Source organism: Trichoderma evansii (genome assembly GCF_050947405.1).
Source record: "Trichoderma evansii strain SZMC 28006 chromosome Unknown GGI43scaffold_2, whole genome shotgun sequence".
NCBI lineage: Eukaryota > Fungi > Ascomycota > Sordariomycetes > Hypocreales > Hypocreaceae > Trichoderma > Trichoderma evansii.
In genome coordinates this window covers 2,155,427-2,182,248 of record NW_028145204.1, presented here as the reverse complement: position 1 = coordinate 2,182,248, position 26,822 = coordinate 2,155,427, and the positions used below count along the sequence as shown (strand labels likewise).

Here is a 26,822-nt window from a genome sequence, read left to right as displayed (position 1 = left end):
ATAATATCGAGCCATAGATGACTGGATGAAATGATGTATATCATGAAAAAGGGAGTAAATCTCTGGAGGCTTGTCTTTTATGAATGATACCAACATGAGGGCTGTTGGTTAAGGATTTTTGGGTATGATGAGATACGTAGCTTTATGACGGGAAAAAAATGGGAAAAATCCAATTTTTTAATCATGACTTGCTCTCGCATGTTTCTTGGAGTGACTTTAAGCCATCAATGATCTCATCACGAAGATTACTGTTGGATAGTTTGCCATAACGGAGATCGCTCAAGCCGCCAATGGTCTGCTGAATAGATTCCTGGAGGGCGGCCTCTTCTTCTTCGAGCCTCTTGATTTCTGCTTCAAGGGTACCAACTGCACCTTCAAGTTCTGGTATCACAGAGTTTAGGCTGTGTGTGGCCCTTTTTACTCCAGAATCGTGGCCAAACAGCTGCTCTCTCGTCAGTATAAAACCCTCAGTGACAGTGTATGAAGTGACAATGCAGCTTTATATTTCCCTTCCTGCTGGCTGCAAAGAAAAGAAGAGAAAGGAATAAGAAATGTATAAAAATGAGACTTACTGCTCTCTCCATCTCAACCTCACCGTCCATATCATCTCTCTCTGCTTCCCTCTTCTGCCGCAAAACCTCTTTTCTCATAGCCGCCCCGCGCTTCACCTCATCCTGTATGCTCGCGGCAACGGCGTCAACCACCGCATTGCGCTGGGCCTGTAGGTCGCGGTAGAGAGACCGTAGCTGAGGCGAGTTGTGCAGTGCCCGAGGAAATAGAAGCGCGAATTGGTTAAAAGTAGTTATGGAAGGCAGGGGGGCTGGCTGGAGGAGGTAGTTTGTGAGGATATCAGATTCTGTGGGCGGGGCCATCACGGGCGGTTATTGATGATGAATTTAGTAGTGAAGCCTGGATTGATTGATTTGGAATAAGACTGATTCTAAACTGTGTTGAATATGGGGTTTCCAAGGTGGTGGTGGTTTATCAGTTGAGTGTCGCTGTAGAGATGTTTGAGACGCCTTGACGCGTTTACGTGAGCAAGAGGCTGTCAATACACGTATGTACGGTACACGTCAACTGGTACTATCGTTTGGCAGGGCTTCGGAGACCTGTTAGTCTAAAGCGGCGCCAGGCGGAAGACCGCAAATGGAATAAGCGCATACAAGCAATAGCATATTAGCCAATTGCGGATTTTGGACGTGTATAATGTTACTCCAATGAGCTCAACGATTTTTCTATTCCCTGCTTTTCCGCCCTTCGCTTGGGGCGCTAAACGTGCAGCGCTGGGATTGCAGTGAGCTACTACCTAATCATCATTGATCTCTAATATTACCTGCCAAGCTACCTACCTACGCTGCCTACCTAGGTACCCAGCTCTTACTAACAACCAGAGCTAAAACGTCATCTGACGGAGCGCGGAGGCGCCCAGACCAGGAACCCAGCTTGGCAGCTTAGTGGCCAAATCCGGCGTCAAAAGGGCTCTGCGACCCGGAGTTTCCGCTGCGCCACATGCTCGAGGCCACTACCGCGCCGACACAGCCACTGCAAAGTCGTCACTGTCCGCCTGCACACATTAACTTAGACTTTGGCCGCTGACTTCCAGCTTGCGAGGGCACCTGTCCGTCTCCCGGATCACCGGTGCTTTTGCGCGCGGACTTTGGTTTACTTCGCCTCCAGAACTTGGGCTTCTCTTCTCTCTCCATCATACGCATATTCCGCAGAGTCCTCGTCACCATGAGTTTCAAAGGCTTCCAAAAGAGCATTATCAGGGTAAATATTTCTTCTGGTTTCCCCCTGCCCCTCACCTCATGCGGCCGCAGCAGGAAGCCGCCCCTCCGAAGCTGGGAGAAGCATCATGAAAAAAAAACCTCTGCGGGCGATGCGGCTGCGATGCGATGCAGTGGCTAACTTGGGCTTGCAATTTAGGCGCCGCAAACTTTCAAGTCAAAGTTCAACATCGGCGAGCACACGAAAGACGCAGTATACATCGACGCCGAGCGACGCTTCCAGGAGCTGGAAAAGGAGACAAAGAAGCTCCACGATGAGTCCAAGAAATACTTCGAGGCCATCAATGGCATGCTGTCCCACCAGATTGAATTTAGTAAAGCAATGACCGAAGTTTATAAACCCATCTCCGGACGTGTGTCCGATCCCGACTCCATAAGGCCCGAAGGCAACCCAGAGGGTATCGCGGCTTGTGAAGAGTACGAGGCCGTGGTTCAGGAGCTGCAGGAGACGCTGGCGCCAGAGTTGGAAACGATAGAGACCAGGGTCATCCGGCCTGCCAACGAGCTGCTAGATGTCATCAAGGTCATTCGGAAGACTGCATTGAAGCGAGATCATAAGCAACTCGACTACGATCGACACCGTGCTACTCTCAAAAAGCTGCAGGATAAGAAGGAACGCTCCGCAAAAGATGAAAAGGCAATGTGGAAGGCCGAGGGCGAAACCGAGCAAGCCACGCAAGATTTTGAATACTACAACAACCTGCTGAAAGAGGAGCTACCTAAACTCTTCTTGCTGGAGCAAGAGTTCATCAAGCCGCTCTTCCAGTCTTTCTACTACATGCAGCTCAACATTTTCTATACACTGCATGAGCGGATGCAGCGATGCGATATTGGATACTTTGATCTGACCAGGGATATTGAAGAAGCCTTCGAGGAGAAGCGAGGAGATGCCCAGGAGCAAGCTGAAGCCCTATCTATCGTCAAATTCAAGACGACCGGACAGCGACGGCCACCCCCCAAGCATGGTGCTCGCCCCACCATCGAGGCCAGCAAGCCTCAGGGATTGCTCACCGCAGGTTCTGTGACGCCAGAAAAGACGAGCCCCAAGTTTGGCAGTTTCCAGACACAGACAGAAGACTCAGGTGAAGCGGCACCGCCGCCATATAGCTCGGCTACAAAGCCTGGTGGAGCAAATCTCGGAGCACTTGTTGCTTCCAAGGCGAAGCCTCCGCCACCACCAAAGCCCAAGCCGGGTCGTCTCAGCGGCGCCCCACCAGCTGAGACGGTGACAGCACTGTACGACTATGCGGCGCAAGCAGACGGCGATTTGAGCTTCCAGGCGGGCGATGTCATTGAGATTGTGCAGAGAACTAAGAACGAGAATGAGTGGTGGACAGGAAGATTAAACGGAAAGCAGGGACAGTTTCCAGGTATGTTCTATCTTCTCTTGAGAATATTATGATCATCGGTATCATTAGAGCCTAACGAACTTTCTTTTTTACCAGGAAATTACGTTCAACTGCATTAGAAAAAGAACAAAAGCTGAAGAAGGGGGTAATTGGTATTAGCTGATGGGCGTAAGGAGCGGGTAGGAGGGTGAGACAATGAAGAAGTAGAAGAATCTTTTGACCAATTTTAGTCTTTTTTTTTCTTAGCTTTATTAGAGCATACCGGGGAATCAATAGGTTAGCCTACATACATCTATAGTGTACTTCGATAATCAGGATTAAAGCGAAAATAAAGCGGTGAAATCCCACGATGACGATTCACGATTTCCATGCTGTTTAGCAGATATTAGTCTAGCACTAGTCAGTGCTTTGTGATATATCATCATCTGAGACAACACTTCATCATCGTATGACGCACTTGAGGCTCTTGGAGTTGCACAATACAGTATCTCACGTCAGTTGCATCACGGACCAAAAAAGGGAGGCTGCCATTCAGCTCCAACGGGTATTAACGGGATTGACAGTTGTACGAATGGAAAGGTGACACGCCATGCAATAAGCAACACTTCAGCTCTTATTATTAAACTACCAAATAGATTAAGAATTGAAGTATCCAGTATTATTATGTACAGTAATATCCATATTAGACCAATGGTATAGACAAGTGACCCAAATCGGCCACGTTGGAGACAACAACGCAAAGCATAGATAGTACTTGCATGCGCTTCATGTAGCCGCTGAGCATGTGATAATTTACTTGAGATGTCGACAAATGAAAAGAGTGCCTATAGTAATGCATCGTGCATTAGTAGTAGTGACGTATAATGAAATGGTGAGCCATGATGAGCCATGATAGGACAAAAAAACGTTCCGGATAGATGACTGCTGACATAGAAAGGCTATCCAGTAGCAGCGACGAGTCTTCATATTTTTTTATGTTTTATACTTGTTTTTGGTTGGCTGACTTATTTGTTTGTTTCCCATGTGTAGCCGCATTGGAAGCCGCGCATAACAATAACGCTATGCAATCCAATGATATCCGATTGGGTATAGAATAAGGCGAAAATAGTGCGTTTTCTGTGTAACTTTGAAAATTAATATATCTTCTGCTTAATCTAAGCCAATTGTTTCTCATGCATGAGGGAAATGCCGCAAGAGTGGCTCTGCCATGTGTCCTTATCAACAGGCTTGAAGGGTGAAATATGCCAACTGTGGCAAAACAAACAACGAAAAGAGCCGCTTGATGTACTGCCAACTTTGCACCCGTGTTACGCAGGGCACATAATGATAGCTCATTTTGGGCTCGTGAATTTCAAGTCATCTGAAGTGTTCGGGTCGCATTTGTTTCGGTATGAAATGGCCGGTGACCGTTCGGTAACGTGGTGGAGAGCCTCCTCTTCCTCTTTCGGGTAGAGTCCTCGGATTGAATAGTATGCGATAGATCCAGACCACGGACCCTTGGAGTTCTGTATGTCGTCGATTCCGGATTTATCATGGCGGTATTTTTAATACATTCCGCGTAAATATCCGATTTGCCAGAGCGGCTACCGATCAAACGCGGTGACATCAAGTCTTCGTCCCAACAACCCAGCCCTTCAAAGTGTAGGGCGGGATCGAAAGAAATGAGGATGATTGATCGTGGCTCGCCAACCTGATTAAGAGTTTTGGGAGAATAGACCAACACCCTCTCATCCATTGCCCAGTCGACTTCATCGAAATACGCCTGGGGGTTAAGGAGTCCGTCAATATAGTGCTCGAGAGGGGGGTCCGGGGACCCATCCGGTGGCTTGTCCCCCTGATCCGCGGGCCAAAAGCTAACTTCCTCATCATCCAAAGTATTCGCAGGGTCGGTAGTGTCGTTCGGTGATGATGCATAACGGTCCGATTCCGAGGCAGGGCCCAGCCGTCTCCTCACCCGTAGTCGTAAGCGTTTGGTAGCTGGACTCGAAGTTGTGGTAGTACTGACAATGTCCACAAATGCTTGGCAGCTGGGATTGTAAGAACGGACAGGAGAATTGCGGAGATCAAAAGTCAAAGAGGAGAAGCCGTTATCGCCTCGATGAACTATGCCTTCTGGGCTCGCTTCATGATGGGCCGTATCGTCCCAATTTTCGTAACACTGGTCGTCTTTTGAGCCTCCACTGTGAGATTTAGAGGGGAAAAGGAGCTGTTTGCCATAACAGCTACGTCGGCTCCACGAACAGAGCCATTCCTTTCGGGTTTCAAAAATGGACACTTGGCCAGACTTTTCGTCCTGTCCCAGCTGAAGATGATTCCAGCGATCGTCGATTGGTCCATCAGTTGCACCCCTTCGCCATAAGGCAGATCTTGGTAAGATTTCGATCGTAGAATGGTCTCCTAAACGGAACCGAAAGGCATAATAAAATGAATTCAGCGGGTGCCCCGGTGCGGCCCATTCAGTATCCTCCAATTCCGTCAGCTCTTGACTAGAAACGCCATACAGATGGTCGTCAAAAATCTCAAAGCATACTGTCGACCCAATCTCAGAACCAGCCAAATCCCAGAGTATAATTCTCCGAGGCAGCCATTCCAAGCTTTCTAGCGAGAATCCATGGAGCACCCACCGTCGCTGGCCGTCAAATGGTTCCGACTTTGTACCGTAGTAAAGATATCGACTGTTGTTGCGGACAAAAATATTCGCAGTTGAGCGCAAAGGCTTAGATTGAAGTATCTTTCCTTTTTCAATGTTATATATAATCAACCAGCGGCCACGAGATGGGGGTTTTCTTTGTTCAAATAAACATGAAACAATGCCATCTGCGTGATACAGTGGTTTAAATTGGTAGGGTCGATTTTCATCAAAATCAGTAATATCGGAATCGCGTATCAGCCGAAGAACGCTGATATTAATTTCCTGGACAGGAGAGCCTTGAAGAAGCAAAACCCGCAGTTCATGCTCGTGACCAGGTGAAGTTTGCTTCGTAGTATAACATAGAGCGCCATTGGTATAAGTAAAATGAATAGCTTCACTGGAGACTTCCAAAATATGAAACGGCTTTGCCATACGAAGAGCGTTGCGTCGCTTGACACGCTTTCTCAGTGCTTGGTCGTAATCTCCCGTCTTGCGGCCTTCTTCATAGTCCAAAGAAAATGGAACATTCTCCAGATAATGTTAGTACAAATCCAGCTTGGTATGAAGGCAGAAAAATTGAGCGAGGTTGAGAAGATGCCATGATAACTAACCTCCAGAGCCTTTCGGGAGATGAACTTATCATGGATAATATGCTTGAAATGGCGGCTAGTTGAAGCCAGCTGAAGCAAATCATCTGGATCTAGATTGTCGATGATGAGCCGAAGGATTTCAGAAGGTACCTGGCAGAGACCCATGGCTGCGGTCTATGTAAAAAAGACAAAATGGCCCAGATGAACGGATGGTAGGAGAAGCGTGGTGAGAAGGAATCTGGCGAGGGGTGCTCCCTCGCTTACAGTTATAGCCAAGGGTAGCATATACCTGTCTCCTCCCCAGCGGTGTCCCGGCCCGTTTTCCCGTCGTGTCTCATATACTGTGTGTACAATTTTGACATTCCTTCCGGTTGTTCCCTAAGTCTTTCCCAAGAGCCTCAAGAGGTGAGCGCTGGCTCAGTCACTGGCCATTAGACAGCGCCCCTTGATTTATTTGGTATACACGTATATATGAGGTCGTGTTAAAATCCCATTCGTGAGCTTGCTGCTGAATCGTCGGTAAGTATAGGTTCTGTGAGAAAGGCCCTTATGTAGGGGACTATGGGAACACAGAAACAAGAGCCTCATGTGGACAACAGGCGGGCCTAAGGCTTGGTGGTTACATCGATCTCGAGAGCCGCATTATAACAGGGATAAGGGACATTCTCCAAACATACACCCCTGCCTTAAGTCTAGCGGTCGCTTGTTCTCTGTGGAGGGTGGCGTATTATCCCGTAGACTGAATCATAAATAAATGTGCCGAGGAGGAACGAGGCTAAATCAATACTAAAATCGCTGAGGGAAATCATGATGTGGCTATGGCGGCTGAGAGGAGCGAGCACAGAGCACATTCTTGTCCATCCCAGGCGGCTGAGGGCTTGGGGCCTCCATTTCAGCTTCGTTCAAGACGTGAGATGCTTAGTGCGATCTCGTTAAGCTTGGACGTAAAGTATTAGTAGTAGTTTTCAATGGTTTTTACTAGGATTTAAAACAGCTAGGGCGAGAATGGTCTGGTATAAATCTCGTGGATGGAATGCATTCGTCCTATTAGAAGTGCGGAACCCGCAGAGCCGCATTTACTATATATGTAGGTAGGTTTGTAATATGCTCCAAATGTGCAAGCGCACTACACCGGTTTTTTAATACCTGTATAGATACTGTGTATGGAGGCTCTAGTGCCGCTAACCTGAAGGCGCTCGTATAATAGAGCGATGACACCCTTGACTCATTAGCGAGGCATATGCCACTCGAGGGAGGGGTACATGTAAGCATTGATGATATCTCTCATCAGCTTATATAAGTATTTTATGCTGCTACTGCTGCTAGTAGAAAGTCCTACTCCTACTATTATATCATCTAGCCTAGGTATATACTAGATTGGAAGGCAGAGGCAAATGCAGGTAATGAGAGACAATGAGCCTCTTTCTAGGCACTTGATGTCTAACCAGCACTAGGTAGGTACCTCGCCTATGACCTGTTAAGTATGCGTACCTTATTTAGGCAGAACCGACAATACTTCAGAGCGGTCGCATACATTTAGATAATGCCCAAGTTAGTAGGGATAAATGAAAATGCAGACGCATAGTTGCACGTCAAAATCTTATACAATGATTTACTACTGCCAGGTACCTACAGTATGTCACAAGCCTGAAACTGCGTACCTGTATGCAGCTCCATGAGCGCCTAGTACTAGAGTACCTACTACTACTGGTAGCGCGCAGACGCGATTTGATCACGTGATCGTTTCTGGAGCTTCGGGTCCTTTACGCGACTTCACTTTTCCTTCGCGTAGTGCCCGTGGTTCATGCAATAGCTCCCTCTCCTGCCAAATGCTCATCTATTAATCACAATGGCGGAGATCAAGATCGATAGCAAGCTCTTCCAGGAGCGCCTCTCGCACTTCATCACTGCCTGGAAGAATGATCTCCGCTCCAAAGATGGCCTCTTTGGTGGAGTCTCGTCCTTCGTTATCATGATGGGCAAGGTCGAGGAGGTTCCCGAATTCCACAAGAACAACGCCGTGCACGTAAGTGCTAATCTGCGCATCGAGATTGCTACAATTGGACTATGAAAGCTAATAACCAGGTGCTCTCAGTTTTGGCTTTTGGGATACGAGTTTCCGACGACGCTGATGCTGTTCACTGTCGACACCCTCTATATCCTCACCACTGCGAAGAAGGGTGCGTGAATCACCAGCCAACCTACACCATGATCATCCAGATACTAACGGCTTAGGCAGCCAAACATCTCGACCAGCTCAAGGGCGGGCGTTTCCCCATTGAGGTACTCGTGCGAGGCAAAGATGCAGCCGAAAATGAGAAGCTGTTTGTCACTGTAGCAGACAAGATCAAGGAAGCGGGGGTAAGTTATCTTAGATCCCTACTTTGAACATCTGCATAGTCGTCCTTTTGGGGGCGAAGTTTTGGCAGCTGGAGACTAACTAAATTGTTACTACAGAAGAAAGTCGGAATCATCTCCAAAGATACGTCCAAGGGACCGTTCGTCGACGAGTGGAAGAAGGTGTTCAGCGAACAGTGCAAAGATATCGAGGAAGTCGACATTTCCACCGCCTTGTCCACCCATGCCTTCTCTATCAAGGACGAAAGCGAATTACGAGCGATGCGAACTGCCTCCAAAGCTTGCGTGGCCCTCATGACTCCCTATTTCCTCGACGAAATGTCCAATATCCTTGATGCCGAGAAGAAAGTCAAGCACTCTGTTCTGGCGGATAAAGTCGACAAAAAGCTCGATGATAATGGTTTTTGGAAGACTGTCGAGCTTCCTAGCAAAGGCAAGCTGCCCTCAGATCTCGATCCCTCTCAGCTAGATTGGATTTTGGGACCATCGATTCAGAGCGGCGGCAAGTACGACCTACGATTTGCCGCTGATCCCAATGATGAGAACCTGCATGCTGGTATCATCATTGCTGCTCTGGGTCTGCGATACAAGTCATACTGCTCAACGATTGCACGTACCTACCTGGTAGATCCCAACAAATCTCAGGAAAGCAACTACAAGCTCCTTTATATGGTACACAACACCATCATCAAGGAAATTCGCGATGGCATGGCGGCAAAGGATGTCTACGCAAAGGCACTGGCTGTCATCAAGAGCAAGAAGCCGGAAATGGAAAAGCATTTCCTAAAGAACGTTGGCTGGGGAGTTGGACTTGAAAACAGGGATCCCACTCTCACACTAAATGCCAAGAACCAGCGAGTTCTCAAGGACGGAATGACTTTGATCATCAACACTGGCTTCCAGGACATTGATAATCCCCAGCCCCAGGACAAGAACAGCAAAACTTACTCACTTGTCCTCACCGATACCATTCGAGTGACATCCGGAGAGCCTGTGGTCTTCACATCCGAGGCGCCGACAAGCGCTGATGCCAACTCATTCTTCTTTAAAGATGATGAGGAGGCAGAGCCCGCGCCAAAGAAGGAGAAGAGAGACTCAAGAGTCGGTGCTGTTGCAACAAAGAATATCACCAGCACCCGACTCCGTTCTGAGCGTACCACACAAACGGACGATGATGCAGACAAGAAGCGTCGGGAGCATCAGAAGGAGCTTGCTTCCAAGAAGCAAAAGGAGGGCCTGGCTAGATTTTCCGAATCTACCAGCGGTCAAAATGGAGGAGAGATCAAAAAGTTCAAGCGTTTTGAATCATACAAGCGGGATAATCAGTTCCCATTGAAGATCAAGAATCTTGAGATTGTTGTCGACTCAAAGAATAGCACCGTTGTCCTTCCCATCATGGGACGACCTGTTCCATTTCATATCAACACTATCAAGAATGCTAGCAAGAGCGATGAGGGAGAATTCGCATTTCTGCGAATCAACTTCCTGTCTCCCGGCCAAGGTGTTGGCAGAAAAGACGACCAGCCTTTTGAAGACGCATCTGCTCACTTCGTCCGTAGCTTGACATTCCGTTCGCTCGACGGAGATAGATACAGTGAGATAGCTACTCAGATCTCGAACCTGAAGCGCGACGTAGTGAAGAAGGAGCAGGAGAAGAAAGATATGGAAGATGTCGTGGAACAGGACAAGTTGGCGGAAATCAGAAGTAAGTCCAGATTCAGCTTAACGAATATTTCAGCATGGATGATACTAACTACTATCAAGATCGTCGCCCGGCTGTTTTGGATAACGTATATATCCGACCTGCTATGGAGGGCAAAAGAGTGCCTGGAAAGGTTGAGATACATCAGAATGGTATCCGATACCAGTCCCCGCTTAACGCTCAGCATCGCGTGGACATTCTCTTCTCAAATGTCAAGCACCTCTTCTTCCAACCTTGTCAGCATGAGTTGATTGTCATTATCCACATTCATCTAAAAGACCCTATCATCGTGGGCAACAAGAAGAAGACGAAGGACGTGCAATTTTACCGTGAAGCGACTGACATTCAATTTGATGAGACTGGAAACAGAAAACGAAAGTACCGCTATGGAGACGAAGACGAGTTTGAGGCCGAACAAGAAGAGCGACGCCGTCGTGCCGAACTGGATAGGCTGTTCCAGGGCTTTGCCCAGAAGATTGCTGAGGCCGGCCGTAGCGAGAACATTGAGGTTGATATGCCCATCCGAGACCTCGGATTCAACGGTGTACCCTTCCGCAGTAACGTTTTCATCCAACCAACCACAGACTGCCTGATCCAAGTTGTGGAACCACCATTCATGGTTATCACGATTGAAGACATTGAAGTCGCCCACCTGGAACGTGTCCAGTTCGGTTTAAAGAACTTTGACATGGTGTTTGTTTTCAAAGACTTCACGCGTGCCCCGTATCACATAAACACTATTCCTGTCGAATTCCTTGACCAGGTCAAGGATTTCTTGGATTCTTCCGACATTGCCTATACGGAGGGTCCCCTTAACCTCAACTGGCCGACCATTATGAAGACTGTCAACCAAGATACCCACCAGTTCTTCGTTGATGGCGGTTGGTCGTTCCTGCAGGCTGACTCGGATGATTCTGGCGGCGAGGATGAGTCCGATGAAGAATCTGCTTTCGAGATGGATGATGATGAGATGGATGAGGTATCAGAGTCCAGTGAAGAGGACTCCGACTTCGGTAGCAACGCTAGTGATGATGACGATGAAGAGGCCGATATTGACAGTGATGACGAGGGTGAGGATTGGGATGAGCTGGAGCGGAAGGCCAGCAAGCGCGACCGCGAAAGTAACTTGAACGATGACGAAGGTGGTCGCGGTGGCAAGAAGTCTCGCAAGCGATGAACGAACGGATAACGGGGGATACCAATCAGATAACATGGCTCGTAGCCGAAACGTTTAATAAGGGGGTGAATAGGGCTTTTTCTTTGGGCAAAGTGTTTTAAATATTGGAGCTCGTATTACCGAAAAAAAAATTACCAGTGCTTGCTTTTGCGACTGAGTAATAGCCATTACTTTTTGGCTTTGTTACTTTACTGCTTTTCTTTAAAAAAAGAAAAATGAAAATCTTGGGTCGAGGCGGCGTATTATGATTTATTGGCCCAGCAGGCTTAGTGTAGGTTGAGAAGTTCTGAATACAAAAGGAGAGAGATTCTTACGATTGGCAATTGAATACAGCTGGTTATGCGGTGCAATATGCAGACAACATTATTTGATTTATCAAAAGAGAGGGGCCTTTCAAGCTTGACATGCTGACATGGTTACAAAGACAACATTGCTACCATTTTCTATCAAAAGCTTACTCCCCCCCCCCCTTTCTCAAATGAGGAGGATAGGGGGGAGATACAAACAAAGTTGGCAAAAACGGTTCCAACTCCCCAACTCCGACAGGTTATCGAGTAAAAAAAGACCTTCTCCTGAGCAAGTTCATCGAGAGGCAGTAAAAAGGTCTAGAGACCATTTTCCCCTTTCTCGCAAGAACTTTTTTTGTTTGCCATCTACGACAATAAAAACGTCCACCTCATTTCCCATATTTCTCTTTGGTCAAGTAAAGAACGTGGATGACATTGTAAAAAAAAAAAACGGTTACAAGTCAAAGAAGTTCAACCTGCCTTAAACTGCCCATAAAAAAAAGGAGAGAAAGATGGAACAAAGAACCAGTAAAAAAGAGTAAACAAAAAAACCGGCGAACGCACGGTGGAGAAACAATGCATTACATCCATACAAAATGCAATAAGAGTAAAAAAAGAAGGGGGTGTGCTGTTTTATCTTTACTCTTTGCTGCCGCACATTACCCTTTCCGGATACTCCTTTGATTCAAGCGGCCATATAATTTATTACGAAACCTCGGGCTCACGGGCGTTAAAAAAATCCGAGAATTGGAGCTACCGCCACCAGAAGACATCGGGGCCATGTGAAGCGCGGCGCGGGATCCGTCGCGAGTTGCCTAAGCGTCGGGACGAATCTCGCGGCCGGAGGCCATGGCAGCGCCGGCGCCAGGCTTGGCTGTAGGGACATTGTTCCATGACAGATAGGTGTGGTCACCAAGTTTTCTGGAGAGTGAGGTGTTAGTTAAGGGGGTGGCTTTGAATTGGCGCTGTGGAATGGACTTACCTGGGCTTAATGAGATGAGAAGCGAGGAAGATGACACCAAGGACAATGCAAAGTCCAGCAACGACGATGTAGGCGATGCCGAGGAAGTTGTTCCTGCCACCTACAACGGTACGAGTGGTGATAATGATGGACTTGGTGCCTCTGTACTCAGTGGTGGGGAAGACTATAAATCAAACATTAGCACGCTGTGTGAAAACATTCTAAAGTAAGCCGCTTTGTAGCCGCCTTGTATGACATACAGTCCTCAATCATGATTTGGTAGCGTCCTGGAGCCAACGCCTGTGTGTCGTTTCGCTGGTAGAGCTTGCTGAAAGTAGGCAGACCAGCAGTGCGCATCCAGACCTGGAATGCCTGCCAGTTCTTCAGGTCAGGTGGAGGGTTCTCGTCAGTGTAGTTGTTGGGGTAGCGCTCGCGCCAATTGGGGGGCGGCAGAACATCGCTGGGCTTGTAACTGGTCGGGTTATACAGGTCCTTGTCACTGCTCCAGGCGATGTTGGTGTTGTTCTCCATAAAGTACGTCTCTGTCTGATTGCCCTTGCCTCCGGGAGGGTTCAGGAGCTCGGGGCTGGTAAAGGTGTCGTTGAACATGGAGTTTGCGATAAGTCCGCACGGGTAGTAGGGCTTCTTGACACCGTCGACGGTGTCACCGTACAGAGGGGTACACTTGGAACCGTGGATGTCGCCATACGACCTGGCGGTTCCCGAGAGCTGAGTTTGGTCAAACGAATCGGCATAACGACGGTGGTTCTGGTAAAAGTTGGTGAGCTGGTAGTAGAACAGGACCGGCGGGCTCATGCTCTCGGGGATGGTGAATCTCAGATAGCATCGGTTGCCTTTGACTTGGACGTTGGTGTTGACTGTGATGTTGACGCCGGACTGGACGGCCCACTGCGCATCGACCGAGGTGTTGGAGGTTTTGAATGCAGAGTGTACATCACTGCTTGGCATAGAGGCGAACCCATTGCCGTCGTCGAAGTTTGGAGCATCGAGCGAGCAGCGGCTGTAGTCTAGACGGATCTCTTTGACCTAAATGACAACAAAGCCGTCAGCACCGCATATTCAATATCGGAGTAGGGCGAAATGTTTGTGCGCACCTGAGTGCTGGCATATAGTAGCAAGCCTCCGATAGGGGCGAAGAGGATTCCGATGACGAAGAAGAGAGGCAGGACTGTCTTCGGGGTAAGAATTGGCCTGCGCAAAGTGTCAGCATCGCCCAGGTTCGTCTTTGCGCCGCTTCAATCAGCGAGGAAAACCTACTGCCAGGCCTTGAGTCGCTGCTGTCTAAAGGCCGTGTCTGTAATAAACTCATCGTCAGCGATCCAGCTTCCTCCGGCTGCACGTCCAGACGGTCGCTCAGGCACTCACTCGCAGGACGACGGCTCTTCTTCTTGTCCGGCTTGTTCGGGGCCGAATCGTGAGAGTCTATGGAGTCGGTATGACCGACTCCGCGCGGTGTGTCGGACATGTCGGTGGCTTCGACAGGCACAGCAATGCGCGTAGGTCGAAGGGAGGCCGGCGGTTACAGAATGTTGATTGTTGGTGTTGACGTTCCAAGGGGTTTGATTGTCCTCGAGACAGAGACGCTGGAGAGCGTTCATGGCTGTGTGGCTGGTGTGGCATTACGAGTTCTGCCAAGCTGTGTGGCGGTGCTAGTGCTTCGTCAGCAGGAGATCCGAGCTTTCCATGCGTTGATAAAAAAAGATCAAGGAAAACGCCCGCTTACTATGTACAGCACCTATCTAGGGTAGGCATTTTTGTCGATGCGTGGAATCATTGACGATTGTCTTGAAGAGTCTTTGAGAGCATGTGATTTTGTGATTACGACATTGGGTGAACCATGAAACGGTTTTTTCTACATGGGTTATAAGCTATGATTTATGGTTAGCATTGTTAGCTGGACGACAAATTACTAGTTCTAGCCGATTAATCCACTCACAATAACATCAAGTGGCTTACTACGTACTTGGATAATGAAATGTCCATGGCATTCAAGTTTAATGTAACCCTTTTCCCCATCAATGGTCTGTGATGCCTACGAGAATCGTCATTTCGTCGAGATTTGACACTTTGATGCATTAATATTGATTTTCCCCGCCGCGGGAAGAAAGGAGGTTAGATAGGAGCATGGCATAACTGATAACCATACCAACCCATTTCGCTTCATACAAGATCTCATGCTGCTAATTACTTATCGATAGCCATATTATAGGCGTGTATTTAGTGGATTGGATTCCGCAGGTTAAAGTATAAAATGGAAAAAAATAAACCGCCTAATACTGGAGCTCGTGGGGCATCTCCATCTCCGGTCGGCCATGGTTCTGAGTCCCGAGCGGCAAATACCGATCAACAGGAGGGCTTCCAAGGTCACAAATATGATGCTCGACTTGGGATTGGCATCAGCTGCGATGGCACATGGGGCTAGTTAGTAAAAAGCGATGATGTGTGATTTTCACCGGGTTTTCACCGGCATCTGCAGCAGCGGAAACGCCGCATGAACTTGACGTAGTGGTAGCACCACTGCACCGCTAGGTATGTGACTAAGTGTAAGTTCCGTGGCAGAAGGCGATCCATCCCATCGTCATCATGGCCCGGGTATCGATGATCGACCCTTCGCATATACCCTAGTCGTTTCTCAGCTTCTAATCTTGCTTTTGATGAGTTGTGATGGAATGCTTGATGCTACATCGTACATAATATTAGGAGCTTGTATTCCGCGTGGTGCGCTGCTCTGACTGTGATACTGTCACCGCTAGATGCTAGCTTCATGCACCGCACTCGCATCAGCCAGCCACAGCTGATGCAGTTTGTTCAAAGTGTTAGCAATATCAGTCTTAGCCGTGGGTTTTGTTCCCTTAAACATGTATGTCTCAGCGTGTCTGAACAGCTATACAGACTTCGTAGCGCCTGCTTCTAAGCTACTTGTACCAGGGAGCGGCGCTATTGAGGCTCCAGGCATCGTTAGCTGGTTGGCTGGGCTGCGGCTGCGAGACATGCGTCTGTAAGTGACCCGATTTAGCAGAGCCCGGGACCAATCCGAGACGCCAGATGCGCTTTTACATGCACATGGCATCGCGGTGCTCCGGACCTAGCAGAGCGATGCATGGATACTCAGGTCATGAGAGTCTTTTATTTTTCTTGTTTCTTTTAGATCAACGCAAGACGTGACTCGTGCTGTTGACGCATCAAGCTAGAAAATACTACTGTATACTTACCAGCAGCGATAGTATGTACATGTAGGCTTAGAAGCTGCGCACAGTAAAACGCCAATGGGCAAATGCTACGCTGCAAAGGACCGAGTCCAGTCCCAGATTTCGAGGCTGCGGCCCCAGGGACCAGCCACCGGCCGCATCTGCTTCCGTCCCCAAGCGCTCTCGGACTTCATCCGTGCTAGTGCGGAGCACCGCCTTGGCATTTTATTACACCGATCCCCGCCTAGCGCAGGTGGCAGTACAGTCGACAAAAGTACACGCACGGGGTGTGATCGTGTTAGTGCTCTGGAGCTAGTGGCCAGCGGGCAAGACAGCGCCTGGGAGTCGCAGCCAGAAGCACATGGGATCACCCCAAATCCAATCTGTTGGGAAATCCGCACGAGGGTGCGCGCCGGGCCAGCGGTCCATACGCTGGAGACTGCACAGACGGCACACCACATCCGAAGTGGCCAATTTTCTGCGACAGCGGCTGACGACAGCGCCGAGCCCCAGAGAAGACTGAGAGCATAAGAGGCGAATGCGAGCTGACAATGTAGCAGTGATGGACGTACTAGTACTGGTTTTTCTTTCAAAGTTCATCTATTGTCGTCACCGTTTCGTTTTTGTGGCATCGTATAGCATGAGATGAGATCGTATTTACGAGCCTTCTCCAGACTCCAACCGCCAGCCCGTCGTACCGTGCCGGCCTTTTCTGAACGAGAGATGGATCAGACATGCAGACTTGACTGGTCTAGGCCGCCTGGTCTCGAAACTGCGCGTGTGTCTGGTTCGTCTCGGCCCCCCGAGCCGGTTTATGTTTGATAGGCTAGACTCTTTGGCTCAGAGGGTGCGATCCTAATTCGCTTGCCGCTTCACATGGCATGGACTCTGTCCGAGCGGTTAGGCTTTTACGAAGTACAGTACAGTACGACGGGGGTGGGCACGAACCAGCTCATGTTGTCTTTCTCCCGCGTACCAATGAATAATCCCATTGCACAAATTCTAGTGCCAGTGCTCCGTAATCCGCCATAGACGAGGTTAGCCTGTATAATGTAATTGATGTATTGTAATCAATGGCTGGCTGATGGCAGAGCCGCCAAGCGCCAAGACTCAAAAGCCAAGAGCCAAGAACCGAACAGCTCAGAATGTCGGTTAAGAGCCCAAAAAAACTAAAAACTTGGTGAGGGCTATTCTTCTCTTGCTGATCGTGTTCTCGCCTTTGGCCAGTGACAATGAAGGAGGTGGCTGAGTGAATAAGCTTCGCAATGGGCTTGGATCATCCAATTGACGAGAGCTTATAGTACTGCCACCAGTGTTTTGTCATCTACCCTGCTAGGCAGTAGACGGATCGTGCTTGAAGGTTGCTTCTGCCTGCCGATTAGCGACCTGGTTGGCGGCTTGCAGTACGCGGGAAAGCATCTTCATAGGTGTAAACGGCGCTATGGGTGAGACCAAGAGCCCTTAGACCGGCTCATCGCAATGTTATATTGAGAGCCTGGAGGTGTGTACTAGTACTAGTACTACTACGGAATATTCGCAGACAAGCGATGACATTGTCTACATGGAGATGATAATGATAACGTCATCCTTCATTTCTGGCGTCGTGCCATGCAAAGTACTACTGGATGGCCTGAAACAATTCATGTACATGTAGCCTTCACACCACTCCGTCATTACCTTCATGCACATGCACTATTCCATCCTCACAGGCGGTTACAAAGTATGATGAATTGATTTGCCATCCATCCCCACTGGTCACTGGTTGGCGTTGTTTGCGCGGTGCTAAATCACTTGGCTTTTCAAGCCCTTGGACCGCCACTAACACCAGACGCGAACCAAGAAGCTTCCATCGGTAGCCAGAACTTGCTCCTCGCCTACTAGATTCCCCAGCTTTCTTCTTCTTCTTCTACTCCATAACGCCTTTCTTCTTTTCATTACCTTATACTCACCCCCAGCTCCACTCAGGAGCGAGGCGCAGCAGCAAATCGATAGCACTGACCCAAAGTACCTGAGCCGTTTTGATTGAGCCTAATGCATTATACAGGTGGTATTAGCTGTGCCTTTGTACATTATACCGTACAGCGGCCCATCTGACGGCCCCTGTTTTGCCGCCCACCCTTGGGACAGATCCGGCAGGACTTTCTGACGCCTGGGGGGGTTTTCAGCAGGGCCAGCGGGTACGAATACTGCTAAAGAGCAATAGTCATCAGGCTCTAGGCCCATGGCCTGCTGAGAGCGTTGAGGCAGGGAGGGCTGAAGTGCAGCGTCAGTGTTGCGGCGCGGTGAGGAAGCGGCCGAATCCAATCCAGCGAGGGGCCAGCCCCTATGGTACTCGTAATGCCTACGGAGCAACAGGCAGTCAATCAATCAATCAATCAATCAACCAACCAACCAATACTAATAGTCACATGCTGATTTGACAAAGGGAATTGATGCTAATTCCGAATTATCGGCGATGGCGACGGCCACGGCTGCCGGGGGCTAGACAGGCCCAAGTGGTCCTATTTCTCCTCCCCCATCAGCTGCCTCCGGGCCGCGATGTGCTGCACAGACAGCGACAGCGACAAGGTGGCCACTAGCAGCAGCTCACCCATGGAGTTAGCACGATTCATCGCCTTTGCCTTGCATACCGGGTTTATTTGCTCGAGGTACATATAGAGACTAATCTGCAAAAAGTATCGCTACTAGCTGCTGTCTTTTAATTCTCTCTCCCTCCCTCCAATCTCATCCCCACACACGCACTACTGGCTACTGGCTACTGGTACCTGCTGGGCTCGGCCGTTGTTTATAATCTTGTTGTAGCCGCCCTCATCTCGCTGAAATTTCCCACATCCCAGACTCGGGCGGTTCGGCTCCTTGAAGCACTATCAAAGCGACCCTTGCTAGGATCCTGCTGGATTATTCTTTTATATTTTTTATGGTTCTGGAGCCGATTTAGATCTCACCCAAAGGGGGTTTAAAGAAACCTTGCGGCCGCCCATTTTCCCATTTACACCACTGTTCAACCTACGCCTCTCACCTCGCCTCAACACTACCACCTAAGGGTACTTGCTCCAGCACCAAACGCACTGCAGGCGGGGCGGTCACTCAACCAGCCACCAAAACTTACTCAGACTCACTCTTACAAAGACCACGCGCCAAACTGTCATTCGGCTGCTTGCGTCCACAAGGCCCATCCAGCTCGCCTTTCTCTCCTGTCTTTTATTTTTTCCAACGAAAATAAGAAGAGGTGGAAAGAAGCCTGACTGGAAATAATACGATTTACTCATCAAATTTCATCGAAACCCTTCATCTCTACCTCATCACCATGGCTTCTCAGACGACACTTCGGGCATCCCGTCGAGCGAGCCGGGATACGGGCTTTCCAGAACCCTTTGATCGATGTAAGCACTCTCCTTAGATCATCTGATTTCACCTCTTTGATTCGAACATTTCTCTATTTGAAAATCAATAAATACCTTTTGACTGACATTTTTCTTCTCAAGGGAGCAACACTACTCTACCTCACCCTGACGCCGATCTCTCACCAAATGCCTGCATCTCACACGACGAACTCGCCGGCGATCATGCCCTCAAGCGCAAGCGCCTGTCTTTCCTCCACCGACGACACAAGCATAAGCATAGCCTCGTGGATGGCCTCGTCGGCCCGCAGACCGAGCTCCTCAGCAGCGTCATTTCACTGTCGCTCTCTCACACCCGCTCCAGCACCAGCCTCCGCGTCCAGGAGGAGGCCCCCAAGCTGACGAGCCCGTCCGAGGCTAGCTTCCAGTCAAAGACTGGCAGCGATAGCGCAGAATCCACCAAGAAGGACGACGAGACACCACCTTCTTCTCCCGATAGCGTGATGCACACACCTAAGAAGACCAACCGGTTCAGCAGGTGGCGACGAAATTCATGAACAAAGACCGCAGGACGGCGAGTGATGCGAGAAACCTTATCAACAGCATCACATTTCCTTGACTCATCTGGACAACAAACGAAACAGCCACTTTTACAAAAAAATCGAAACGGATTTACGACTCTCTTTTGTGTTATATATATATTACTTTACAGCTTATTTCCTGTCACTATTGGTTCGCATTCTATGAGCGACGGAGTTTTGGGAGAAAAGGGGTGTAAATGTTTTTTTTTTGGAAGCCTGGCAACAGAACGATACGGCCTTTTTCTTGGGATTTATGGGTGCTGCCGTCGGCCTTTCCCCTTGAGAATACGGGGGATCCTGTCTTTATATATTTTGGGGGACCAGTTGCATCTGCTTGGCATATTATTTATTTTGTCTACTTTCTTTTGTATCTTTACGACAAAGAAGGCACATAAAAGACTGGGATATAGCTGATGTGTATAATAAAAGCTACAGCGTTGCGGTATCATGACTCGCACTCTTTTACTTCTCCTTTTCCTCTTGTCAACAATTGATAACATATCTATAACATCTCATTCGCAGATTGCAGGAGTGAGAGTAAGCAGAAAGATAAAAGGGCAAATGCATAATTTCATTGAATTGCGGCTTGATTAACAAAAACTCAAATGTCACTGCCCATCTTCCAAGTTCCCGTCTCCATCTTGCCCTTTTAACTTCCCCGGTAAGTAGTGTAGCTGTATGGACTGAGCAGTAACGGCACATGGTAGTGCTGGCCCTCCTCCACGCGGAACACCACCGTCGCCTCTGGGAAAAAGGTCTTGTCCTCGCCAAAGTAGCTGGCAGTGTCGAAGCGCAGCGTCCACCGCGAAGGGCCCTTGATGGCGCCCAGCACGTCCTCGAGCGTGTAGACGGGGACCTCGCCCGCCGACAAATCGGAGCTGTAGGGCAGCCAGACGGTGATGCGGCCGTCGTCGTTGGTGAGGGACTCAAATGTCTTGAGGACGTTGCCGTGGCTGCTGGTGGTGCCGGGACCTTCCAGGCGCACGCGGATGCCCTTTGCGGGGCGGCCGACGGAGGTGTCGAGGACGTGGCAGGTGATGCGGTCTTTGTCGGCCATGGCTGGATGTTGTTTGGTGTTTATGTATGTGGTATGACGATGGCCGAGTTGAGAGATCGAAGTGGTGGGGTAATGGCCGATCAGTCAATCAACCTAATCTTGAGATGCAATCCTCTTAGTGAAGAAAGATAAAGAGAAAAGAGAAAAAGGGAAAAGTAAAAAAAATAGTCTTTTTTGCTCCTCTTTATACAACTCACGCAACGTGAGACCAAAATGAAGGCTGTGACGAAGGGACAACAGGAGACCAAGGCTGAGCTGTTTCTATTCTTAAAAGTCGACCTGCATGATTGACGGGCTGCTACTACCTTGTACTCGCAGCAGCCCAGATAAATAACAGGCAATTGCTAGGTACAGACAAGTACTAGGCCTACCGCCAACTTAGTGTAGGACTCGACACATGTTGGCAAGTACAGCGCATCCAATCAGCATCGGTGGCAGCAGAGGCACACATAGGCTCAGCCACGCTGGGCGCCGGCCGCCGTTAGTGGACTTTGGTGGAGATGGCCGCTGGAGAAGGACTGCCCGAGCGAGCGCTGTAGGCACATCCAAAGATCCATTACTGATAGGTAGTCAGGTACTAATGCGACTCAAGGCCAAAATGGGTCTGCTCATTAATACACGGAGTTAGGTATACATATATATACGCCATCTTCATCGACGAGATGCTGGGCTAAAACCAGGCTGAAGCCTTCTAGTTGGATGGCAGGCACCTTGTCATGCAGTACGACATCACTGTCCTCATCTGTATCATGCTGCTGTCAACTGTCATGCCGCTAGAGCCTCATTGGCAGCCTCTGGGAGTTTGAATGACCGCATCAACCGCTAAAATCCCAGGTGCCTAAATGCACGTTCAGCATTCCACTATAGCGTCGCCACCCACTGTCGCATCTTTTTTGTCCACTTTTGCCCCTCCATCTTCGCTCTATTGTTCTCTTCCCGCTTCCAAACGCCACTCCTCTCTTTCGTGTCTGTAGCCTCGCCAACTCAAATCGTCTGCGTCACCCTCCGTCTCAGCCTCGTCTGTCTCTTCCTCCGTCTTCTCTTCGTATCCTCTCTTTTGTGCTCTCTCCTCCACTTGTCCATCCCACATACCGTTCAGCTCAAAACAGCACTCCACAACCATGGCTCTCGTCATCGACGAAGACGCTCTCGAGCCGTCTCTCCAAACGCTCCTCGACCAGCGCTCCCTCCGCTGGATCTTCGTCGGCGGCAAAGGTGGTGTCGGCAAAACCACCACGTCGTGCTCCCTCGCCATCCAGCTCGCCAAAGTCCGCCGCTCCGTCCTGCTCATCAGTACCGACCCCGCCCACAACCTGTCCGATGCCTTCAACCAAAAGTTCGGCAAGGAGGCCCGCCTGATCAACGGCTTCGACAACCTCAGCGCCATGGAGATCGATCCCAATGGCAGCATGCAGGACTTGCTGGCTGGCCAGGGCGAGAACACTGAGGATTTGAATGCCATGAGCGGAGGAATTGGCGGCATGATGCAAGATCTTGCCTTTGCTGTACGTTTCTCTCTTCTCCCTTTACAGACTTTGGTGATGCTTATCGTTATACATAAAACTAACTCATGATTTCTTGCGTATGTAGATCCCCGGTATTGACGAAGCCATGTCCTTTGCCGAAGTCCTCAAGCAGGTCAAGTCCCTCTCCTACGAGACCATCATCTTCGACACCGCCCCCACCGGTCACACCCTTCGCTTCCTCCAGTTCCCCTCCGTCCTCGAAAAGGCCCTCGCCAAGGTCTCCCAGCTCTCCTCCCAGTACGGCCCGCTGCTCAACGGCTTCCTCGGCTCCAACGGTGCCCTGCCCAACGGCCAGAACCTCAACGAGATGATGGAGAAGCTCGAGTCCCTGCGCGCCACAATCTCCGAGGTCAACACCCAGTTCAAGGACGCCGAGCTGACCACCTTTGTCTGCGTCTGCATCGCCGAGTTCTTGAGTTTGTACGAGACGGAGCGCATGATCCAGGAGCTGGCCAACTACGGCATCGACACCCACAGCATCGTCGTCAACCAGCTGCTGTTCCCCAAGAAGGAGAGCGACTGCGAGCAGTGCAACGCTCGCACGAAGATGCAGCGCAAGTATCTTGACCAGTACGAGGAGCTTTACTCTGAGGATTTCAATGTCGTCAAGATGCCTTTGTTGGTGGAGGAAGTGCGAGGCAAGGAGAAGCTGGAGAAGTTTAGCGAGATGCTGGTGAAGCCGTACGTTCCACCTCAGTGAAGAGGGCGAGGGAGGTAAATAGACGAGATGGAGGGAGAGAAGAATAAGAAAGAAGATAAATGCATAAAAAAAGTCAGAAAAGAAGAAAAAATTTCTAATTTGCGCCACGAGCAAGACTTACGGGTTATGTATACGTCTAGATTTTCTTTCCAATAGATTTAGTACAAGTAGTCCAGGCGATTTTAGCCCTTATAGCATACATATTTCACCTCATCATTTTCGATCTTGACTTAATTCATTACTCAATTCACATGCGGTATTCGCAAAATAATGGCACATGTGTGTGTGTTGGTGTTCAGTTCAGTTTCTTGTATTGACGCTCATTTTCTGGGACACCTATTCTACATAGAAATCCCCCCTGCGCCTTCATCATGCCATTCCATAAAAGAGAAAAAGCCGCCTCCCAACCCAATCTCGCCCTGAAAATACAATACCTAATCGCTCATGTATTCTTCTCAAAGTGAGAAAAGAGATGGTACGTGGGGGACCCTTCCTCCCTCTCATTGCCTTCAGTGGCCATCATTCTGGAAAGGGAAAAAGTAAAGATGCGGATTTTGTAAAAAAAAAATAGGAGGATTGAGGGTGGCTAAAAGGACGCGATTCGAAGATTTTTGTTTTATCAACAAAAGAGACGAAGACAGAAAGAGTAAAAAAGTAAACGCCTAATCCAAGCCAAGCTGAGCTCCGGTAATGAGAATCGTCCTCCCCTGTTTTTCAAATTTATGCATGGTATTTCCTTCCTGTTTATACATTGTATAGTTGTGTCATATTTGGTGTGTGCGGTGTGCAGTGTTTCGCCAGCTAGATGCAAAAAGAAAAAAAAAAAAGGCCCTGGGTGTTGATGTATCTGATATTAAACGCTGTGTTGAAAAAAGAAAAAACGAAGCAGAACAAGCCGCCCTTGTCGTCCGCCGTGATTTCGGCACGGAGCCATTCCAGATGGCTGTTGTATGATGCATATCGTAGTAATAGAGATTGTTTCTCTCTCTTCACCTCCTTCTCTTAGAGCTCTCTGTAGTCGCTTGGTCGGACTCGACGTTGCTTGTTCTGGTGTCGATGTGGGTTGACCGGCTTACGGAAGTAGGCATCTTCATCGCCGCTACCTTGGGGAAAGTTACCGCCGTTTTGGTAGCCATTCATCATGCCTCCACCATTCATGCCGTTCATATTGCCCATTCCACCACCCATGGGATTCATGTTGTTGTTCATGCCGCCCATGCCATTCATACCGCCCATGTTGTTCATACCACCCCAGTTCCCGTTCATGTTACCGCCGCCATTCATGTTATTGTTCATGCCGTTCATACCACCCATGTTGTTGTTCATGCCATATCCGCCATTCATGTTTCCGTAGCCTCCATTCATGTTGTTGAAGCCTTGCATCCCCATCATCGGCATGTTCATCATCGGCATGCCCATGCCCATGCCCATTCCCATGTTGTTCATTCCCATATTCATCCCCATGCCCATGTTCATCATATTTGGCATCATACCCATGCCACCATTAAACATCATGTTATTCATTCCCATGTTGGGCATGCCATTCATCATGTTTCCATTCATCATATTTTGTGACGATTGATTTTGCATGGCACGGGGGCCCTTGGGTATCTTTGGATTTTCCAGGAAATCTTCAGCAGGTCTCTTCTTCGAAGCGGTATCCTCTGCTTTGACTACTTCAGTCTTGTTGTCTCCGGCCTGGGAAACAGGGACAAGACTCTTGGACTCGGCTGAAGGAGATTTGGACGCTGAAGCGGCGGGTTCTGTAGGTGGTGAGTTGGATTGCTCTTCTTGGGACTCAGTCTTTTCGAGTTTCGTCTTGTCCTCCTCAGAGTCTGTTGCTTTATTTAGCTCATTCTTGTCTGCATCTTCAGTTTGAACAATATTCTCGGAACTGTTTGCCACTTCCTCCGATTTGGCCTTGGGGGATGAGGGGGGAGTGACCTTGGCGGTCTCTTTCTCTTTAATGTATTCTTGAATTTTCTTTGATACTTCTTCATCAGGCTGAAGATCATCGATTAGTACACCTTCAGTCTGGCAAGCAGGGCAGACGAAGTCGCTTTCGATGAGTGCATTGGTTATGCAGTCATTGCAAAACGTCCTCTGACAGCATGGGGTTTTCATTGGCTCTATGAACATCTTCTTGTCAATCGAACATTCGAGACCACGCTCCTGCATCTCCTTGTCCTCCGCCTTTGCCGTCTTGGCCGCGACGGAAGAGGACTGGGCCTTGGCTTGGAATTGCTCCCAAGACGCCTTGTCTGGCTCAGCAATGACAAAATCTCCTTCAGCGTTGACCATGATTCCTGAGGGCCGCTTGGATTCATCGCCTTCAGTTTGAGCTAAAATGACAGATTTATCCACCTTTTGCAAAAATGAACGCGGAATACCAGTAGTGCGCTTGACGCGAGGCCGGTTATCAAAATCAGGATCATCGTTAGTTGGGCACAGCTGAATCCAATGACCTTTGTTTCCACATCGATAGCAAATGTATCCGTTAGGAGGGTCATGGTCTGGGACATTTGCCGGACGCTTGGCGCCGGGTTTGAAAACTGGTGCTTGGCTGTTCAAGTGGTTAGCAACTCTCTCCACTGCGCTTGGGGAAAATGTACGAAAAAGGCAACTTACTGAGACAGCTCTTCTTGCTGTGCCGACCATTGCTCGGATTGGGCAGCAAACATGGCAGCCATGCGATCTTCCTCCGTCATAGCATCATTCATCTGGCTAAAGGCATTCGTGTTTGGTTTGGAAGCCGAAGCCTTCCCCAGCTGTTCCTTACGACCGGCATTCTTAGCTGCTACGGGCATTTTGCCAGAGACATATCGAGCGGCTCGCCCAGCCCCGGGCTTCAAGGCCGGCTGTCGTCGAGCAATCACCGTCGTCGATCTGGGGACAATTGTGGTATCATCATCGTACTCTATATCATGCCAAGTTAGCATTTGCTGCTGGAAGCAGGTGATAATTTTTCGGCTCTGGACTCACCTTCACTGTTGTCATCGGTATAAATAAAGAGATCGAAGTCCGTGCCATCGCCCAAACCACTCTTGTTGATAATTTCACGCTTCAGTTCAAAGACCGAGATACCTGTGCCGTCAAATTCCACTCTCGTGGGCTCCTTCTGCGACTTGAATTTGAAGAACACTGAGGAAGACATTTTTGCTGAGGGGGGTTTCTTTGGTTACAAGCAACAAAAATGCGAAAGAATAAAAGATGTCAGAGACGTTAGGCTCGTCAAGAATGTAAGGTCGAAGGGGCTATAAATCTGTAAAGTAAATACGTCGGAAACCTCAGCCGTAAAACAATTGACTAAGTGAGTATTGATTTTCTTGCTGCTAGCGAAATTTTTTCTTTTGATTCTTCTTCTCTTCTTGGTTTTGCACCTCAGTGCTGTTTCAACTCAAGATGGACTCAAAATAATCAATTCTGATTGTAATTGGAGGAAAGACAAAGACAATAGGGAAAAAATGGGTACGACGAATAATCGAGTACAAGTGGCAGCAGCCAGAAGGAAAAGACAACCCTAGAGTTCCCCCTCACTTCCTGATCACCATAACAGACCAGCCTA

At 49.0% G+C, this 26,822-nt stretch overlaps 9 protein-coding genes across 9 annotated transcripts; 4 read left to right on the top strand and 5 right to left on the bottom strand.

The window, feature by feature from the left end:
• Positions 1-2: 2 nt before the first annotated feature.
• On the bottom strand, positions 3-1,212 carry GGI43DRAFT_162094 (Cnl2/NKP2 family protein-domain-containing protein). Its single transcript, XM_083199564.1, has 2 exons — positions 573-1,212; positions 3-442 (listed from the first exon to the last, which is right to left on the bottom strand). Exons 1-2 carry the CDS (start codon positions 870-872, stop codon positions 182-184), a joined length of 561 nt encoding a protein of 186 aa, XP_083065225.1. The 5' UTR covers positions 873-1,212; the 3' UTR covers positions 3-181.
• Positions 1,213-1,734: 522 nt separating this feature from the next.
• GGI43DRAFT_379763 (amphiphysin) lies at positions 1,735-3,255 on the top strand (the record flags this gene model as incomplete). Its single annotated transcript, XM_083202889.1, has 3 exons — positions 1,735-1,770; positions 1,927-3,157; positions 3,233-3,255. The coding sequence occupies 3 exons, from the start codon at positions 1,735-1,737 to the stop codon at positions 3,253-3,255; spliced, it is 1,290 nt and encodes a 429-aa protein (XP_083065224.1).
• An 885-nt stretch (positions 3,256-4,140) lies between these two features.
• GGI43DRAFT_420491 (uncharacterized protein) lies at positions 4,141-6,523 on the bottom strand (the record flags this gene model as incomplete). The annotated part of the gene is made up of 3 exons (XM_083207823.1): positions 4,141-4,252; positions 4,555-6,296; positions 6,380-6,523. The coding sequence occupies 3 exons, from the start codon at positions 6,521-6,523 to the stop codon at positions 4,141-4,143; spliced, it is 1,998 nt and encodes a 665-aa protein (XP_083065223.1).
• Positions 6,524-7,516: 993 nt separating this feature from the next.
• Positions 7,517-11,972, top strand: GGI43DRAFT_394133 (chromatin-remodeling protein SPT16). Its single transcript, XM_083204736.1, has 5 exons — positions 7,517-8,384; positions 8,454-8,538; positions 8,598-8,719; positions 8,816-10,421; positions 10,481-11,972. Exons 1-5 carry the CDS (start codon positions 8,208-8,210, stop codon positions 11,593-11,595), a joined length of 3,105 nt encoding a protein of 1,034 aa, XP_083065222.1. The 5' UTR covers positions 7,517-8,207; the 3' UTR covers positions 11,596-11,972.
• A 39-nt stretch (positions 11,973-12,011) lies between these two features.
• GGI43DRAFT_394129 (ligand-effect modulator 3 family) lies at positions 12,012-14,793 on the bottom strand. The gene is made up of 7 exons (XM_083204735.1): positions 14,588-14,793; positions 14,230-14,513; positions 14,122-14,158; positions 13,959-14,055; positions 13,104-13,890; positions 12,865-13,027; positions 12,012-12,803 (listed from the first exon to the last, which is right to left on the bottom strand). Exons 2-7 carry the CDS (start codon positions 14,327-14,329, stop codon positions 12,698-12,700), a joined length of 1,290 nt encoding a protein of 429 aa, XP_083065221.1. The 5' UTR covers positions 14,330-14,513; positions 14,588-14,793; the 3' UTR covers positions 12,012-12,697.
• Positions 14,794-19,359: 4,566 nt separating this feature from the next.
• GGI43DRAFT_379759 (uncharacterized protein) lies at positions 19,360-19,950 on the top strand (the record flags this gene model as incomplete). Its single annotated transcript, XM_083202888.1, has 2 exons — positions 19,360-19,435; positions 19,538-19,950. 2 exons carry the CDS (start codon positions 19,360-19,362, stop codon positions 19,948-19,950), a joined length of 489 nt encoding a protein of 162 aa, XP_083065220.1.
• Positions 19,951-20,447: 497 nt separating this feature from the next.
• On the bottom strand, positions 20,448-21,678 carry GGI43DRAFT_394117 (hydroxyisourate hydrolase). Its single transcript, XM_083204734.1, has one exon. It carries the CDS (start codon positions 21,029-21,031, stop codon positions 20,624-20,626), a length of 408 nt encoding a protein of 135 aa, XP_083065219.1. The 5' UTR covers positions 21,032-21,678; the 3' UTR covers positions 20,448-20,623.
• On the top strand, positions 21,679-23,563 carry GGI43DRAFT_394115 (guanine nucleotide exchange factor GET3). Its single transcript, XM_083204733.1, has 2 exons — positions 21,679-22,536; positions 22,622-23,563. Exons 1-2 carry the CDS (start codon positions 22,153-22,155, stop codon positions 23,255-23,257), a joined length of 1,020 nt encoding a protein of 339 aa, XP_083065218.1. The 5' UTR covers positions 21,679-22,152; the 3' UTR covers positions 23,258-23,563.
• GGI43DRAFT_161624 (cleavage polyadenylation factor subunit MPE1 domain-containing protein) lies at positions 23,540-26,721 on the bottom strand. The gene is made up of 3 exons (XM_083199561.1): positions 26,240-26,721; positions 25,886-26,174; positions 23,540-25,820 (listed from the first exon to the last, which is right to left on the bottom strand). The coding sequence occupies exons 1-3, from the start codon at positions 26,409-26,411 to the stop codon at positions 24,260-24,262; spliced, it is 2,022 nt and encodes a 673-aa protein (XP_083065217.1). The 5' UTR covers positions 26,412-26,721; the 3' UTR covers positions 23,540-24,259.
• Between the last annotated feature and the right edge of the window lie 101 nt (positions 26,722-26,822).

Excerpts from the sequence above, each read along its gene's own strand:
- GGI43DRAFT_394117 (XM_083204734.1), bottom strand. The coding sequence starts at position 21,031 with ATGGCCGACAAAGACCGCATCACCTGCCACGTCCTCGACACCTCCGTC.
- GGI43DRAFT_394129 (XM_083204735.1), bottom strand. The coding sequence starts at position 14,329 with ATGTCCGACACACCGCGCGGAGTCGGTCATACCGACTCCATAGACTCT. Across the intron at positions 14,159-14,229 it reads GAAGAGCCGTCGTCCTGCGA|ACACGGCCTTTAGACAGCAG; the intron begins GTGAGTGCCTGA and ends AGTTTATTACAG. Across the intron at positions 13,891-13,958 it reads TACTATATGCCAGCACTCAG|GTCAAAGAGATCCGTCTAGA; the intron begins GTGCGCACAAAC and ends GTTGTCATTTAG.
- GGI43DRAFT_161624 (XM_083199561.1), bottom strand. The coding sequence starts at position 26,411 with ATGTCTTCCTCAGTGTTCTTCAAATTCAAGTCGCAGAAGGAGCCCACG. Across the intron at positions 26,175-26,239 it reads TACCGATGACAACAGTGAAG|AGTACGATGATGATACCACA; the intron begins GTGAGTCCAGAG and ends GGCATGATATAG. Across the intron at positions 25,821-25,885 it reads CAGCAAGAAGAGCTGTCTCA|CCAAGCACCAGTTTTCAAAC; the intron begins GTAAGTTGCCTT and ends CCACTTGAACAG.
- GGI43DRAFT_162094 (XM_083199564.1), bottom strand. The coding sequence starts at position 872 with ATGGCCCCGCCCACAGAATCTGATATCCTCACAAACTACCTCCTCCAG. Across the intron at positions 443-572 it reads AGGTTGAGATGGAGAGAGCA|CTGTTTGGCCACGATTCTGG; the intron begins GTAAGTCTCATT and ends ACGAGAGAGCAG.
- GGI43DRAFT_394133 (XM_083204736.1), top strand. The coding sequence starts at position 8,208 with ATGGCGGAGATCAAGATCGATAGCAAGCTCTTCCAGGAGCGCCTCTCG. Across the intron at positions 8,385-8,453 it reads ACAAGAACAACGCCGTGCAC|TTTTGGCTTTTGGGATACGA; the intron begins GTAAGTGCTAAT and ends AGGTGCTCTCAG. Across the intron at positions 10,422-10,480 it reads CAAGTTGGCGGAAATCAGAA|ATCGTCGCCCGGCTGTTTTG; the intron begins GTAAGTCCAGAT and ends ACTACTATCAAG.
- GGI43DRAFT_394115 (XM_083204733.1), top strand. The coding sequence starts at position 22,153 with ATGGCTCTCGTCATCGACGAAGACGCTCTCGAGCCGTCTCTCCAAACG. Across the intron at positions 22,537-22,621 it reads TGCAAGATCTTGCCTTTGCT|ATCCCCGGTATTGACGAAGC; the intron begins GTACGTTTCTCT and ends TTGCGTATGTAG.